The sequence below is a fragment of the Dipodomys ordii genome, unplaced genomic scaffold, assembly GCF_000151885.1.
Source record: "Dipodomys ordii isolate 6190 unplaced genomic scaffold, Dord_2.0 Scaffold6, whole genome shotgun sequence".
Classification (NCBI taxonomy): Eukaryota; Metazoa; Chordata; class Mammalia; order Rodentia; family Heteromyidae; genus Dipodomys; species Dipodomys ordii.
Window position 1 is genome coordinate 6,917,776 of NW_012267222.1, and position 17,227 is coordinate 6,935,002.

The window sequence follows — 17,227 nt, forward strand, 5'->3', positions numbered from 1 at the left end:
AAGTGGTACAATGGCTCAAAGTGTAGAGCATTAGCCTTGCATGGAAAAAGTTCAGGGACAGTGCCTAGGCCTGAGTTCAAGTCCTACAAATGACCAAAAAAACAAAACCAAAACAACACACACACAAAAAAACAAAATCAAAAAATGTCATACACACAAAAAAACAAAACCAAAAAATATGTAATGACTATATAAATTAATGACAGTTTTCTGTTCTAGATAGTAAAAATACTTAAATACTATAAAGGAGAAAGAGAAGTTCACCAATATACCTAAGCTCCAGGGGAACAAGGTATTGAAGTGTTATGTGTCAGACATTCTATTTTAGGAGGGTCCCAACCCCAGTCCCAGCCGTGGATAATACTCACTGTCCATCAGTCTCCAGTTCAGCAAGGGGTCATAGACAAAGGCTTCCAGCACAGCCATGACGCTGTCTTTGTGTTCCCGAAGCACTTCCATCACCGTGTGGCATGTGATTCTGTAGTTGCCATCCAGACCCGTAACCTGGGAAGCCACATAGCCTAGGCATTACTAAGCGTGACTCACTGGTGCTTCATGATCAAAAGCCAGAGATCCTACCGCCTTCATTGAGGAAGCAGCTCATGCACTGGCTGCATCTTTCAGGGAAGACACACAGGACCAGGGCTAAGGCTTTCAAAGGCCATCCTAACACAATGGGAAGTAAGAGGGGCCTACCAAGCCACCACAGAGACACTCAGGACCCAGGGAGCACTAGCAAGGAGGTCTGGTCAGAGGACGTTGTATAAGTGCATCGGCCCCGTCTCCTACCAGCTTGTTAGCAGCATCTCCTCACCTCCATGGCATTGGTCAGCATCCTTGTTAGTCTAAATGGAATCTTCTCTGGAAATTTTTCTCTGGTCATAGCAACCTATAGGGTAATCAGAGGAGAACGGGAATCCATGGTTAGATGGTTGCCTTCAGCTAATGCAAGGTGAAGCAGGTGGCTTTCCCCTGCATTGCCTACATCCATCTCATTAGAGCATAGGAAATACAGCACAGAAAGGAACTGGAATTCAGGGAGGACATTTATCATAAGAATTTGAAAGATGCCAGCCGGGCGCTGGTGGCTCACGCCTGTAATCCTAACTACTCAGGAGGCTGAGATCTGAGGATCACGGTTCAAAGCCAGCCCGGGCAGGAAAGACTGTGAGACTCCTATCTCCAATAAACCACCAGAAGACCGGAAGTGGCACTGTAGCTCAAGTGGTAGAGTGCTCGCCTTGAGCTGAAGAGCTGAAGGACAGTGCCCAGGCCCAGAGTTCAAGCCCCATGACTGACAAAAAAAAAGAATCTGAAAGATGCCTGAGGGGCCTTTGGGTTATGTTTGCCTGAACTGTGAGCAGGGCAAAATTTCTGCAGGGTTCTGGAAGATGTACTTACCTCAAAGCAGTCCCCAAAGTCAATGTGTAGGATCTTTCCACTCAGACGGTCCAGCATCAGGTTGGATGGGTGCCTTTGAGAAACACAAATAAGAGCAGGAATCAACAGACAAGCACTGATGAATGAATCAACAAGAATGTGAAAGTCTATGCTGGGGTTGGCGAATCACAGTCGCCAGGTAAGTCTGGTCCCTGCCTGCCTTGTAATAAATCAGGTTGCCTTTGTTCCCTGATTTCTGTAACCCTTTCAAGTGGCCTCTGTGCTATAATGGCCCAGGTGAACGCTTGTGACCAGAGGCCTTCAAAGCCTCAAATATTTATTATCTAGCTTTCTCTTGGAAAGGGCTTACAAGCCGAAATGAAGATTTATTTAAAAGAAATTTGCTTTGCTGGGATCTTGGGCCCCATGATGAGTTGATTCTGACAGTGATGGCCTCTCAGGGTGGCCTGGCTGTCATTCCTAATGCACAGCTGTTGTAGGGGCTGGGCTGCTTGAACCCTGAGCCAGTTCAGACAGGGTTATCCAGCAGTCTGCTGCTTTTTGTTTTTTTGCGATGGGATCTCACTGTATCATTCAAGCTGGTTTCAAAGTCTTGGACTTAGGTATGCACTGTTGTGTCTAGCCTAGTATTTTATTTTATTTTTGCTGGTTGTGGGTCCTGAACTCTGGGTCTGGGTACTATCCCTCAGCTTTTCAGCTCAAGGCTAGTGCACTACCACTTAAGCTTCAGTGCCACTTCTGGCTTTTTCTGCTGTGGTGCTGAGGAATCAAATCCAGAGCCTCGTGCATGCAAGGCAAGCACTCTACCACTGAGACACCTTCCCAACCCCTAGCCTAGTTTTTTAAAAACAAGAATTACTGGGTGGGGGTACAGAGGCAATTTCACTCTCAAATAACTGCACAAAACATGATTCAGAAAGAGAATAGTACTTAGGAGGCTGAGATCTGAGGACTGTGGTTTGAAGTGAGCCCAAACTGGAAAGTCTGTGAAACTTTTATCTTTAATTAACCACCAGAAAACTGGTAGCAGCACTGTGGCTCAAAGTGATAGAGTGCTAGCCTTGAGTGAAAAAGCTCAGAGATAGCCCTCAGGCCCTGAGTTCGAGCCCCATGACCGACAAAAAGAAAAAGCAAAACAGTAGACAAAGAGAATCCATTCTCTCTCTCCATTTTTTTTTTTTTGTCCATTGTGGGGCTTCAACTCTGGGCCTGGGTGCTGTCCTGAGCCCTTCAGCTGAGAGTGATGATTGATTGATTGTGCAAGTCCTGGCTTCAAAGCTCATTCTTCAGATCTCAGCCTCCTGAGCAGTATGATGACTGATATGTGTGAGCCACTGGACTCCATTGAGAACCAGTTTCCCTAAGATTCTCATGAGTCATTTCTTTCTTTCTTTTTTTGGTGCCAGTCCTGGGGCTTGAACTCAGAACCTGGACACTGACCCTGGGGTTTTTCTACTGGCACTCAGCTTGAGTCAATTTCTGAGCACGACTACCCCCTGCCCCCACCTACCTTGCTGGGGACTGAATAATCCAGGACCTTCTGTACACTGGGAAAGGGCTGGACTAGTGAGCTACATGCCCACAACTTCTCCCTAGTTGCTTTTTTTCAGTATGTACATTTGGATAAAATTTATACAGTTACTCGGGAGGCTGAGATCTGAGGATCTACAATTCAAAGCTAGGCCAGGCAGAAAAGTCCCTATGAGACTCTTATATCCAATTAAGTACCAGAAAACCAGAAGTGGCACTGTGGTTCAAAGTGGTAGAGTGCTCACCTTGAGTGAAAGAGCTCAGGGACAGCGCCCAGGCCCGGAGTTCAAGCCCCATCATGACTAACTGCACCCCCCCTCCCAAAGAAGCCTAAGTATCTACTTTGGTTGGTTCCAGTTATAGAGATAGAATTATTTGCCTTAGCATAGTGGTGATTATACATATACATATACATATATACATATATATATATATACATACATACATATATATATAATAAAATGACTTGATGCAATATGGCCTTTTTCTGGTACCAGGACTTGACTTCTGGACTCACACTCTCTACACTATCTTGTTTAGCTTACAGCTGATACTCTGTCATTTAAGTCATGCCTTCAGCATGGCTTTCTGCTGGTTGAGTGGAGATGGCATCTCATAGGCTTTTCTGTTTGGATTTGCTCTGAACCATGATTCTCCAGCTCTCAGCCACCTGAGCAGTTAAGATTACAGACATGAGCAACTGGCTCCTGGCTTTTATACCAAATTAACCTATGGGGAAAGTGGTACTCTGGAACTATAGTTCTGCTTGTCTCCACTGTGTTGGAATTATTGTTGGTATAGACTAGAAACTTAGGGTTGATGCTGGAAAGGAGGTCTAAAGTACAAAATACAAAGCTACTTACTAAAGGGTCATAAATCTTATTGGAAAACAAAGTAGGAAGATGACTAAAAGAAACAAATTGAACTCACTTACCGGTCTCCCAGACCTAAAATATATCCGACCATTGACATGACTGCTAAAGAGCGGGTGTAATTGGTTCTTCGGTCAAACCATACCTACAATATGGAGCACATGAGAACTAAAGTTGTGGATGTTATAGACATAATTTCAACATAATTATACCCCAATCAGTTGTTTCCTTATATTCCACCAATACTCAGAATGGAGAGGGGATGGGTGGGGTTGGGAGAGATGGAGAATGATGAAAGGGGTGACATTGATCAAGATGCATAAACTGACTTGAATTGAAATCCCTTTGTGCAACTCCTTAAAGATAATCAAAGTATAATAAAAAGGAATGTATAGTAGAATAAAGATTCCATTTATAATCATAAACTATGTTGCCGAGCACTGGTGGCTCACACCTTTAATCCTAGCTACTCAGGAGGCTGAGATCTGAAGATCATGGTTCAAAGCCAGCCCGGGCAGGAAAGTCCGTGAGACTCTTTATCTCTAATAAACCACTAGAAAACCGGAAGTGTCACTGTGGCTCAAGCAGTAGAGCACTCGCCTGGAGCTAAAGAGCGCAGGGATAGCACCCAAGCCCAGAGTTCAAGCCCCATGACCGGTCAAAAAAATAAATACATAAACTATGCTTCAGATTAAAGTTAATTACAAATTTGTTGGGCTTAGGTGAATAAACTTGTCTTAGGCACATAAAAACTCGAATAAGTGAAAATATCCATTTAGGACATCCATTTAAGATTATAAAGATGAAACTCCTTCAAAATCTTGTGAAACATTAAATATAATTCCAAGAAAAATTCAAAAAAATCTTTTTCCCTTTTCTTTTCCCCTCCCTCTTTTCCTCCCCTCCCCTTCCCTTTCCTCCTGTTGAACCCAGAGTCTAGTGGGTGCAAGATATATACTCTAACACTTGAATCATGCCCCAGTTCTTTTGTTGGCATTTTGTTTTTGACTAAGTCCTCTAGCTGAGAATACATGTATACACTAACCATCATACCTGGCTGCTTTTTCTTTATTCTTTCTTTTTTTTGGGGGGGGTGGGCGGGGGGGGGTTGGTCATGGGGCTGAACTCTGGGCCTGGGCACTGTCCCTGAGCTCTTCAGCTAGTGCTCTACCACTTGAGCCACTTCTGGTTTTCTGATGGTTAGTTGGAGATAAGGGTCTCATGGACTTTCCTGCCCAGGCTGGCTTTGAACTGTGATCTTCAGATCTCAGCCTCCTGAATAGCTAGGATTATAGGCATGAGCCACTGGTGTCCGGCTTTTCTTTCTTTTTCCTTGTGCCAGTCCTAGGGCTTCAACTCAGGGCCTAAGTGCTGTTGCTGAGCTTATTTTCACTCAAGATTAGTGCTCTACCACTTGAGCTTCTATTTCTTGCTTTTTGGCAGTTTATTGGAAATAAGAGTCTCATGGAGTTTCCTACCCAAGCTGGTTTTGAACTGTGATCCTAGGTCTCATCCTCCTGAGATCTCAGCTAGGATTACAAATGTGAGCCACCAGCACCTGTCTTTTCTTTTCTTTTTCTGTTGGTCATGGGCCCTGAACTCTGGGCCTGGGCGCTGTCCCTCAGCTCTTCAGCTCAAGGCTAGTGCTCTACCACTTGAGCCACAGTGCCACTTCTGGCTTTTTCTGCTTATGTGGTGCTGAGGAATCAAACCCAGGGCCTCATGCATGCAAGGCAAGCGCTCTACCGCTGAGCCACCTTCCCAGCCCAAGTCCATGAGACTCTTATCTCCAATTATCCACCTAAAAGCCAGATGTAGAGCTGTGGATCAAGTGGTAGAGCAGTAACCTTGTGTACAGTAGCCAGGCCCTTAGTTCAAGCCTCAGGACTGGCACCAAAAAGAAAAAGAAAAAAACTAGACTTAAGTCTTAAACTAAAAAAAAATTCCAAATTGAGTTAGGATTTAAATATAAACAGGGAGTCTTAACATTAGAGTAAGAAAATCTAGGTAGCTGTGCTGGTGGATCATGCCTATAATCCTAGCTAGTCCGGAGACTGAGATCCAAGTGGGTATGCAGTGGTATCTCAATGTGGGAGCCTGGTTTGAAGCTAACCCAGGCAGACAAATCCACAGGAGTCCAATTAATCTCCAACTAACCACTAAAAAGCCAGAAGTAGCAGTGTGGCTCAAGTGGTAGAGCACTAGCTTTGAGCAAAAAAGCTAAGGTAGAACACAAAGCCTTCAGTTCGAGCCCTAGTATTGACACAAGCAAATAAAAACCACAAACCCTAAAACAGTAACAAAATTAACAAAAAGCAAATAAATAGGAAAGTTATAGCATATATGAAAAATACTAACTTTCCTTAACATATAGAAGTCACATCTTATTGTAAGTAACTAGGGAAAACAACAAACTACTTCATCCAAACCTGCCCAATTGTGGGGCAAGGGGGTGCAGTGCCTGTAGGGCCTTGTGGCTGTACCTCGGAGCTGGGGCTTTTCAGCCACAGCAGCTTGGCTAGGTCATCCCCAGCTGTGTTGTTGACAGCATGCTCAAACACCTCCACCTTCTGCATCAGCGTCAAATGGTCATAGTCTGGAGCCATCTGAATCAGGACAGAAGCAATCAATAAGAAAACAACTCAGCAAGCAGTGTAAATCCAGGACGAAACAAGCCTGAGGGGCCAGGAAGAACTGGGTCCTAATTTTACCACCACAACCAAAAGGAGAACAAATGGAAAAATAGAATGGCTTCTCTACTCTGACCTGCTGCCACAGGAAGGCCTGGAGCCTGAAGGAGGAACAGCAGGCCTCACTTCAGCACAAGCCTAACTGGATGAAAGTAGGAGAGAGTGCTAAATGCCTCTTCTCCACATCTACTCACCATGGCTTCTCTACTGCTTCCTACATTTCTCTACATTTCGTAAACACATTTATGCATGATGTGATAAAAATCAAGTTTCTGGGCTTTAGATCTATCAGTTTTTCTCTTGGTAATTTTTTTCTCCCCCATATGGGGATAGAAGGATAGAACTTTGGGCCTGGTACATGCCAAGTTTGTGCACCAATGGGCTATACCCCTACCCTTCAGTGTCTTTCTCTTCTTTTTTTTTTTTTTTTTGCTTGTCCTGGGCCTTGAACTTTGGGCCTAGGTGCTATCCCTGAGTTCCTTTTGCTCAAGGCTAGCACTCTACCACATGAGCCACAGTCCACTTCTGGCTTTTTCTGTGATTAATTGGACATAAGAGTCTCATGGACTTTCCTGCCTGGGCTGGCTTTGAACTGCGATCCTCACATCTCAGCCTCCTGAGTAGGGAGGATTACAGGCGTGAGTCATCAGCACCTGACACTCTTCAGTTTCTTAGAGGTCGAATGCTTTAGGACTTACTTCATTAAGTCTTCTTCTAAAATCATTCTTTTGGTAAATAGATTTCTAAAGAAGCAGCTCTGCATGGTCCTGCATGCGAGTCTGCTGAGGCTGAAGGTGCGGGGCTGGTCTGGCCCCACCACCTACCCGAAGCATGATGCGATGTTCGATGTTGAGAAGGATCTTCTTCTTCTCCCTGTAGTCCCGGATGAGGGCGTGCAGTGTGTCACAATGTGGGACCCAGCCAATGAGGCCAGAGTTGGTGGACAAAGGGATGACGGCGTATCTCTGGATGCTAGCACCCACAGGAAAGCAGGGTCATTGTACAGTAAACAAAGTGCACCTTTTTTTCTTTTTGTTGAGGTACTTGGGTCTTGAGTTTGCTAGACAGGGGTTTTACTACTTGAGCCATGCTGCCACAAACTTCCAGGCCAAGATATGCAAACTATCTTTAATGAGCCCTCTGCCTGGCTGTGTAGTGAGGGACCGTCTGTGAAGAATAGTGGACCGATGATGGGAGCGCCACGGCAGTCCTCTCCACTCGCCTAATGAAGTCACTTCTGGGGTAAGCATCAAGCCACTACTTTTCTCCCTGGTGCCTGATTCAGACTCACGTAGGAGCTGGGGCTGACTATAACAAAATGCCAGCATAACCAACAGTTGTGGAGGATAAGTCCAGAATCAAGATGGCTGCTTCCTCACTGTGTCTCTATGTGGGGGAGAGACTATTCTAAGACTAAAGGACAATAGCTTCCTAGCCATGGTCCTAGGCAGAAGAGGTCAAAACAACCCACTGAGACTACAGAATCTCCAGTCTAATCTCATTCTGAGTTTCACTGAAGGCATTTCCCAGTGAGGGCACCCTAACAATTCTTGAGAATCTTCTTGTGTTTGGCACCTTGGCTATGTATGGCTTCTTGTCAGGTATCTAGCTGCACACTTATTTTACCAAGGCACATGGTAATATGCACAGAGGTAGGAGGAAACTGCCATTTGCACGGTGTTCTGAGCACCTGAGGTTTTTCCGCAGAGATGTTGGGTCGTTGGCCAGCAGGGTGTTGACCAGGCCGAAGAGCTGCATCACTCGCTCATCCTGCCGCAGATCTTCATGGCCTTTCAGCAGGAAAACGAACTCATGCCCATTGCTGCCTGGAAGGACAGGTAGAAGCAGTTAGCCTAGCTAGAGGTTCTCCCATCCATACCCTGAGACCACCAACATATACCAAAGATCCTGAAGAGGCAACTTAAAAGATTCTTTGCCAGTCCTGTGAATTAACGAAAAGTCCCCCAACTTTGTGTTCTTTGATATGACTATTCTCTGTGGCAGTCACCTTGTTTGCAGGAGGAAAAATTGGGACAAACATCTTATGTGGAAAGCAAAAATGCCCCTCAAATAAGCAATGTCTTCTTTTTTTTTTTTTTGGGTCCGGTCATGGGGCCTGAACTCTGGGCCCGGGTGCTGTCCCTCAGATTCTTCAGCTCAGGGCTAGCACTCTACCACTTGAGCCACAGCGCCACTTCTGGCTTTTTTCTTTTTGCTTATGTGGTGCTGAGGAATTGAACCCAGGGCCTCATGCATGCAAGGCAAGTGCTCTACCACTGAGCCACCTTCCCAGCCCAAGCAATGTCTTCTTATCATTCTAAAGAAAGCAACTCTAAATTCAGGAGACCACTTTGTTCCAGTTAGAAATCAGTAACTTCTCAGAATTCCTCCAGAGACAAAGGCCAGACTCAGATGGTCAAATAGACCACACCTGTAACTTGAGTGTTGGAACTCTGCAGACCTCTCCCACTCTCTGCCCCTAATTCTCCCTACCTAATCCAAAGCCAATGTCTGTACCCTGAAGACACTGAAGATGTCCCGAAGTGCTGCCTCTCCATGGCCGCCATGGAATGAATCTCCTCTCTCTGCCCTTCACCATGTCTCTGCTATGTGGGATATGGGAAATGGTTGGACCTGACCTGGGACTCCTGGACTTTGGGTCTGGCCTAAAAACTCATTTTCAACCCTACAGGCTACATGTACTTTACCAACCTTATCAGGCTTTCCCCACATGCAGAAACACATATCCCACGATTGAGTTAAGTAGCTCTGTTGTCAAGGTTCTTTCTAATAACCAAGAGTGGTTCAAATTTAAACAATCCCTGTATGTGGATCGGGAATGATTCTGTGTATCTTTCGTTCCCCTGACTTACTGGCCTGAAAGGTCCATAGCACCTGGGGGCCGGGTGGGGTGAGAGAGCCGGCAGGTCAGGGGCCAGAAAGAGGGAGAGGTGAAGGCATCTATCCCCACTTGTGGCTGGCCTGCAGTTCTACCATGGCCGTGGCCATTTATCCGGCTCTAGCTCCAGCTCCGTGGGTAGCCTCTCCCTCAGGGTGGTTCTTGCCAGGCTCCTTGCCTTGCAGGTGTGTGTGTGGGGGGGAGAGCAGGAGCTTCTCAGGTGGTTGTTTTTGTGCGTGTCCTCTGTGTTCTTGACTTTCCTCACATCTCTGGGAGCAGCATCGTCATTAAACTCTTTTTATTAGAGGCAATGAGGTTTTGAACTCAGGGACTCATACTTGTCTGGCAAGTGCTGTACTACATTATACCAGGGTTTGAACTCAGGGCTGCATGGTTGCTTGGTTGGCGCTCTACCATTTGGATCATACCTCTATCTCTGCTTTTTTGCTGGTTATTTTGGAGACTAGCAGAAGTTCCTGCCTGCGCTGTCTTTGAATGGTATATGCTAAGTGCTCCTACTGTTCCTTGAAGGAAGAAATGGACATGAGGTTTTTTTCCCTGAGTTGCTAGGATTACATGTGTGAGCTACCAGTCCCTACACATTTTAACTTAAACTTTAGTAGGGCGCCAGCTATGAGCAAAAAAGCCAGGTGAGCAAGAGGCTCAGAGTTCAAGCCCCAGTACCAGCCAAAAGCAAAACAAAATCCAAACCAACCAGCCAACAACAAAACACAAAAATCAAAACCAACAACAAAAACTCCAGAGCCGCTTTAATTTAGAATTTGGTCCATGGTTCGTTATTTTCAGTACTGGTCCTGGGGCTGAACTCAGGGCCTGGGCATTGTCCCTGAGGTTTTTCACTCAAGGCTAGTACTCTACCACTTGAGCCATAGCTCCACTTCTGGTTTTTAAATGGTTAATTGGAGGTAAAAGTATCATGGGGACTTTCCTGCCCAGGTTGGTTTCAAACTGCAATCTTCAGATCTTAGTTTTCTGAGCAGCTAGGAATAGAGGTGTGAGCCATTGGTGCCTGGCTGATCCATGTTTTGTTGTTTTTTTTTTGGTTCGGTCGTGGGGCCTGAACTCTGGGCCTGGGTGCTGTCCCTCAGATTCTTCAGCTCAGGGCTAGCACTCTACCACTTGAGCCACAGCGCCACTTCTGGCTTTTTTTTTTTTCAATCTGCTTATGTGGTGCTGAGGAATTGAACCCAGGGCCTCATGCATGCAAGGCAAGAGCTCTATCACTGAGCCAGCTTCCCAGCCCCATGACCCATGTTTTTGTTTGAGTAGACACAGGGCTCTGGAGAGACCATCACCTGTGCACCATGATTAACGGTGTTGGTCAGTAATCACTGCACTTGAGAAACAAGTGATATTAAGAGTGAGATGCAGCTGGGCGCCTGGTGGCTCATGCCTGTAATCCTTGCAACTCAGGAGGCTGAAATCAAAGCCAGCCTGGGCAGGAAAGTAGTCTGTGAAACTCTTATCTCCAATTAACCACCAGAAGTGGTACTGTGGCTCAAGCGTTAGAGAACCTGCCTTGAGCTGAAGAGCTGAGGGGACAGTGCCCAGGCCCAGAGTTCAAGCCCCACAACTGACAGAAAAAAAGAGTGAAATGCCTCATGGTATCACTGGAGTAGTCAGGCCTCCCTCAATGGCCAACTAGGTATTGTGCTACCCCTGGGGGAAAATTCGAATTCAGTTCATCTGACACCATCATCTCCCTAAAAGGAGATCTGACAGTAAATAAACAACAGGCTCTGGCCTGTCATCCCAGCCACTCAGGAGACTGAAACCTGAGGATCTTGGTTTGAAGCCAGCCTGGGCAGGAAAGTCTGTGAGACTCCTATCTCCAATTAACTAGTCAGAACAAGCCAGAAGTGCTGTGGCTCAAGTGGTAGCGTGCTAGCCTTCAGCAATAAAAGCTCAGAGACAGAGCCCAGGCTCTGAGTTCAAGCCCCAGGACTGGCATCAACACACGCACACGTGCGCGCGCACGCACACACACACACACACGCACACGCACACACACAAATTCAGGAGCCCAGAAGCTCCTTCAAAGTAGCTTGTCACTTCCCACAAAGATAGACATCCCAGACATCGGATGTCTCTTTGATGGCCCCATTCCCCCCCAACCCTGACTCCATAATCAGTTCTCCACACAAGTGACTACAAGCTTCAACAAGCACCACTATGAGGGAGGAAGGAGTCCTGAGGGGATGAGCCAAGGGGGAGGACTGTCCTCCATTCCCATCCTAGCCAACACAGGGCAGCTTCAGTCTGCCAAGGATGATGTCAGAGAGGGGAGGGGCTCACAGCAGTCCTTACCCATGAGGGTCAGCTTGCGTGGCCTCTGCTTCGATGTGATGACTTGTAAAGACGGGGCTATAGACTGGATACGGATAATCGGCTGGTTGGGGTCATATGTTCCTGGCACAGCCAATTCAAGGTCCCGGCACATCAGAAGTTTGGGGGAGACATACTGCAGCTCCAGGGATGTGAGCTGTGAATAATTACCAAAGCTTTACTTTGCTGCCTCCAGGCAGAGATTTTAGATGTAAGTATGTGTGTGTGTATATATATATATATATATATATATATATATATATATATATTTATCATTTGATGGCAATATTTTTTAAAATTTTTTATTGTGAAAATACCATACAGAGGGGTTACAATTACATGGGCAAGGTAATGAGTACATTTCTTATCAAGCATTGTTGCCTCCTCCTTTGTTTCCCCTTCCCATCCCTTCCCACCTCACCTCCCCCTCGCCCCCCACAAGTCAAGTATTTTTGTCAGTGGATTTCTATAGACAATTACTCATCCCAAGTCTTCAGGTGGAGGTGAAAGAGAAGCAGGTTCCCAGGGGTGAAAGGAAGGACTACCTGGGGCAGCTGCTTGGAGATCCGTCTGAACACATGGTAATAGAGGTCCCAGGCTTGCGTGAGGTCTTTGACGTTCCCTGACTTCATGTACTTTCGGCACCACTCTTGGGCCTCCATTAAATCTCGACCATATGCCTGAGCGGGAAAGCAAGGGGCATTTCCAGGTTGGCAAGCTTTTCAGAACTCCCGAGCAGACTGCAGAACCCCGCCCAGGCCCCCTCCCCACCAAGCCTATAGTGGCTGAAAGGCGCTGGGTGGGAGCTGGTAAGCAAGCGTAGCTACGCACGTCCCAACGTGGCACTTCTGGGTCATGAACCTGACTTGTTAGTAAAGGGCCAATTAGGGAGATGAGAGGACTTCTGGAGGAAACTTGTGATTTTCCAATTAAGTTGTAGGAGGGAACTGAGGGTATGGCTCAGGGGTGGTGCGGTTGGCTGACATGGGTAAAACCCCGAGTTCCAGCCCCAGCATAAAACAAAAACAAAACAACAAGAGGAGGGTTCCTGTAACTTAACAAGTACATTTCTGGTGTTTTTTATGTTTTGACAATCTGTGTCTAGGCTGGCCTTGAACTCACAATCCTCCTGATTCAACCTCTTGAGTGCTAGGACTGTTCATTTCTGATGTTTTTAGATCCTTTGGCCTTGGTTTGCGTACGTGTGATTAAAGGTGGTAGAAAGGCTATGGAGGGCAGGCATCTGGGAAAAGCTGTGGGTGACGCCCTCCTGTGCTTTCACAGTACACACCTGATTAAAGGATGTTTCCTTCAGAGTCTGGGGGCCCCGTTCCATCATAGCATGCAGGGGTTCCAGCACCTCAAACATGCCTTTCACATTTCTCTCCCCAAAGTAGAGACGAGAGGCCTCTTCCAGACCTTCGTGCCACATTTCATGCCAGAGGATGGCCACACGGATCAGCTCTTCACTCACCTGCACACAGAGGGGGGAGGGGGCGCACAGGGATAAGCCACACATGGGAAGGCTGACTGGACAGCCACGGGGAACGTGCATCACTCCTGTGAGGAGGAGCCAAGCCCCAGGAGTCCCTGGCTGGTGGCCACATCAGCAGAGGCCACACTGGCTCTAGGTGGCAAGACCAGAGGAGGCCAGGCCAGTGGAGGCCGGACCAGTGGAGGCCACGCTGGCTCCAGACTCACCATCATGGCCTGCTGGACCAGAGTGTTGCTGTGCTCACACATGTTCTTCAGAATCTTGTTGGCTGCATTGTGACGGGCTGTCGTGGTGGACTTGGAAGCCACTGTCAGGGGGTAGATGAGGGCCTGAAGCAGACAGAGGCACATGTGCAAAGAACCTGATGTGAACTTTAAGGTAACAAAAAAGTGGTGAAATAACATGTAAGTCTACCAGGAAGGAGCCACTCCAACTTGGAGGGGACTCTTTCTTTTCAGGAAGGCCCCTGAGTCACTGAAGGCGAGAACCCCACTAGCTGGACAGACCCTCCAAAGGCAGAAGAGAGAGCACCTGCCTTCCAGAACCTGCATTTGGGTCTCTCGAGCAGCGTTAGTAAAAGGCTGGCTGCCCCAGCAGAAGCCAGGGTTTTCCACAAACCTGGGGGTGGTAGCGACCGATGTCGGTGAGAAGCTGGTGGATGAGCCGCCCCACCAGGGGTCTGGGAGTATCGATTCTTGCAATGAGCTGAGGTATAACCTGGCATTCAAAAAAGACACACTATGCGGCAAAGGAAACAACTCTAGTTATTCTTCTGACCAATGATCAGAAGATTTACTCTTGCAACTTGTTTTGTCTGGTCTGTTAGATCCTAAAATGGTTTGTTCTTTCCATTGTCTAGCAAAAACTAAGGAGAACCATGGAGTCTGGGCTTGGGGACTAAGCTTTATTTCCTTAATACTAACATGTACTGCCTTGTTTCTCAACCACTGCATGGATCCAAGGAGACTCACAGGAGAGAAGCTGACCCACCCTCACTGAGCTTCTTTTTTGTTTGTTTGTCAGTTCTAGGGGCCTGGACGCTGTCCCTGAGTGCTTAAGCTCATGGCGAGTACTCTACTACTGGAGCTACAGAACCACTTCTGGTGTTCTGGTGGTTAATTGGAGGTAAGTCTACTGGACTTTCCTGCATAGGCTGGCTTTGAACTGTGATCCCCAGGTCTCAGCCTCCTGAGTAGCTAGGATTACAGGCGTGAGCCACTGGTGCCCAGCTCACTGAGTTTCTATTTTTTTTTGGGGGGGGGGGTCCGGTCATAGAGCCTGAACTCTGGGCCTGGGCGCTGTCCCTCAGCTCTTCAGCTCAAGGCCAGTGCTCTACCACTTGAGCCACAGCACCACTTCCGGCTTTTTTCTTTTTGCTTATGTGGGGCTGAGGAATCGAACCCAGGGGCCTCAGGCATGCAAGGCAAGCGCTCTACCACTGAGCCACCTTCCCAGCCCTCACTGAGTTTCTTTACCTGCAACCAAGTATCAATCTGGATGGCTTTCACCCCTTCCACTAGAGCTTCATTGACATCTGGCCAGTGACCATAATCAAACCACAAGGTGAGGACTCTGGAAAAGACAAGTGAGAGAGTCACCAGCTGCCGTGGCTCTCAGCGTTCGTCTGTTTTCTTTCAGGATCTGTGACGACTGGCAGAGCTCCTGGCTGACTTGTGACTACCATCCCAGATCATGTTGGGGGGTGACTGTGGCATAAACTCAGACATGGAGCAGATGAGCCCAGCAGAGTAACACAAGAGAACTGCAGTGTGCGTGCGGGGAAGGAAATGCCCACTGGAAAGGGCAACGGGAGCTCAGCATGGATGGAGGAGAAAAGGGACAATGGGGGGATGGAAGCGTAGCTGGCTGCAGGTGCCGGATGGAGGAAGAAGCTGTCGCCTCAGGCCTGTGGACTGACTGGTTTAGACCATTTGTGCAGACCCCTAAATGCAGCAGGTACATGTGAGGTACTGTGGCTTCACTTCACTTCACCCCCTTATTCTTTGCAGTTTTCTCCCTCATAGGTGGGGCCTGGTCAGCTCTCATTCCTCAAGGTGCAGGTAGAGAAAGGCCCATGAGCCCATGCTGCAGACTCTGGAGGAACTTGTGTCCTGCCATTAACATGGCCTCCCAGAATTCCACCCCACATTCCCTGTACCTGAGCGTATCCTGGAGGTTGTTGCCTCGGGACAAGGAGATAGAGCGGAAGAAGCCCTGGACGGCAGGAACGGTGTACATCAACAAGGTTTTGGACAGGTCCTGGTGGAAGACACATGTGTCAGTGACACTCTTGCCTCAGCTTTCTCATCTATAACATGGGCACAACCTCACGGTCACAGCCCTGGCTCCAGCTTTCTCGTCTATGCCATGGGTGTAATCTCATGGTAACTGTCCTGGCCTCAGAGGGTAGTTACGGGTATTAAGCCAGTTAAGCACAAAAAAACTTTATTAGAACCTAGCACAGAGCAAGTAGTCAATAAATGGCATTTCCCCCCTTAACTACTGCTAACAGTGGCTTACTGGAGAGTGCCACAAAAAGGTGAATGCCTCAGAGTAGCTGAGGCTCTGTGCACGCTGCTCTCTGTGCCTGCGGCTGCCTTGGTACATTCTGGACTGTTCCTCCAGGCCCTGCCCTCAGCGTGGAGCTGCAGCTGTGATGGCCACCCACACAGTACAGCGGAGAGTATGAGCTCATCATGTGGGAAGGACCACGGGGAGCCGTTCCCAGCCCAGGTGCATGAACGCATGCACATACGGCCAAGGCGGACAGGCCACGTGTCCTGTGCCACAGAGAAAACCCCAGGCTCCACTACCTCACACCCATCCACTTTCCAGGGCTGTGCCCACCAGGACCCAGGAGGCCCTACCTCTGTGACCTTCTTCTGCAGCGGGGAGGGTGTGGGGCTGTTCTCTGCGCTTTCCGCCTCGCTCTCACTGTTGCTGCCCTCTGTGCTGGCGGCGGCAGCGGCGGTGGCAGCGGTGGTGGCGGCAGTGGTGGCATTGGTGATGTTCGCCCCACTGGCATGACGCAGCTTCTTCTTCTCATCGCGGGCTTGGTTCTGATGCTTGTAGTGTAGCACAGCCTCGAAGTTCATCACTGCCCACGCATGCCAGGCCTGGTGGGGCAAGAGTCAAGGGCAGATAAGGGGCTGTGAATGACAGCAGAGCATGGAGGGGCACGAGGCTGGTGCTGTAGCAGGGCTGTGATGGCCTCCGTGTGTGTGCACTCTGAGGATGGGGCCTCGGGTGAGGAGAGTAAAGACCCCACTGCTACAGACACAGGAAGGAGGTGGCTTACTGAATCTAGTGTGCCTTACTCATCTTGCCTGCACTTACGACATGAAGCACCCTAGGGTCAGTGGGTCACAGAAAGAGGGGCAGAGTGTAGCAGGCCTTGCTTCAAGGGACCTTTGAACCTCACAAACTGGAAGACTTAGGGACTCTGTAAGGCAGTTGTGACCAGGGCCGGAAGAGGTAACAATGAGTGACGGGGTTGTGGATCTGGGGTTGTGGATCTGAGGAGCTTCAAGAGGTGGACTTGAGCTAGGCAGCTGTAGTTGGATATGGAGGGATAAGGGGGAGGACAACAGGGAGGACTTCCTGCGAGGGGAAGAAAAGGACACTTGGAGGCCAGCACAGAGCATCCACAGGAGACAGATCTGCCTGCAGCTAGGGGTGCTCACAGGAGAGGAGTGAGGAAGGCTGGCAACGTGCTGGGCAGACAGTGGAGGAGTGGGCATGATGGCCACACTTCATCTATGGGAAAATAGCTGGTTGGAAAGGGTTCTAACAAGACCTCCGTCCAGTTTCCCCATGCCTTTATTTAGGTAACAATACCTCTTATATGCCCACTCAGCACCAGGCACAAGTCTGGGTCAAGGTGAATAAGACCAACTGTGCTGGCATTTTATGCAGTGTCATGAGGGGAATAGTAGAAGGCACGCAAAACCAAGGAGATGCACACAGCAGAAAATGCTTTTAAAAATTAATACTG

The 17,227-nt window shown here is 48.2% G+C and overlaps 1 protein-coding gene across 1 annotated transcript in view; it reads right to left on the reverse strand.

The window, feature by feature from the left end:
* Window positions 1-17,227, reverse strand: part of Mtor (mechanistic target of rapamycin (serine/threonine kinase)) — a 124,323-nt gene that overhangs the window by 8,055 nt on the left and 99,041 nt on the right. The window contains exons 39-53 of the mRNA XM_013031836.1: window positions 16,101-16,349; window positions 15,392-15,492; window positions 14,709-14,805; window positions 13,852-13,950; window positions 13,440-13,562; window positions 13,030-13,212; window positions 12,284-12,418; window positions 11,721-11,895; window positions 8,184-8,319; window positions 7,318-7,465; window positions 6,287-6,409; window positions 3,866-3,948; window positions 1,402-1,474; window positions 815-889; window positions 369-504 (exon numbers count right to left, since the gene is read on the reverse strand). Of these exons, the coding sequence (XP_012887290.1) occupies window positions 369-504; window positions 815-889; window positions 1,402-1,474; window positions 3,866-3,948; window positions 6,287-6,409; window positions 7,318-7,465; window positions 8,184-8,319; window positions 11,721-11,895; window positions 12,284-12,418; window positions 13,030-13,212; window positions 13,440-13,562; window positions 13,852-13,950; window positions 14,709-14,805; window positions 15,392-15,492; window positions 16,101-16,349 (1,936 nt within the window). The remainder of the gene's footprint in view (window positions 1-368; window positions 505-814; window positions 890-1,401; window positions 1,475-3,865; window positions 3,949-6,286; window positions 6,410-7,317; window positions 7,466-8,183; window positions 8,320-11,720; window positions 11,896-12,283; window positions 12,419-13,029; window positions 13,213-13,439; window positions 13,563-13,851; window positions 13,951-14,708; window positions 14,806-15,391; window positions 15,493-16,100; window positions 16,350-17,227) is intronic.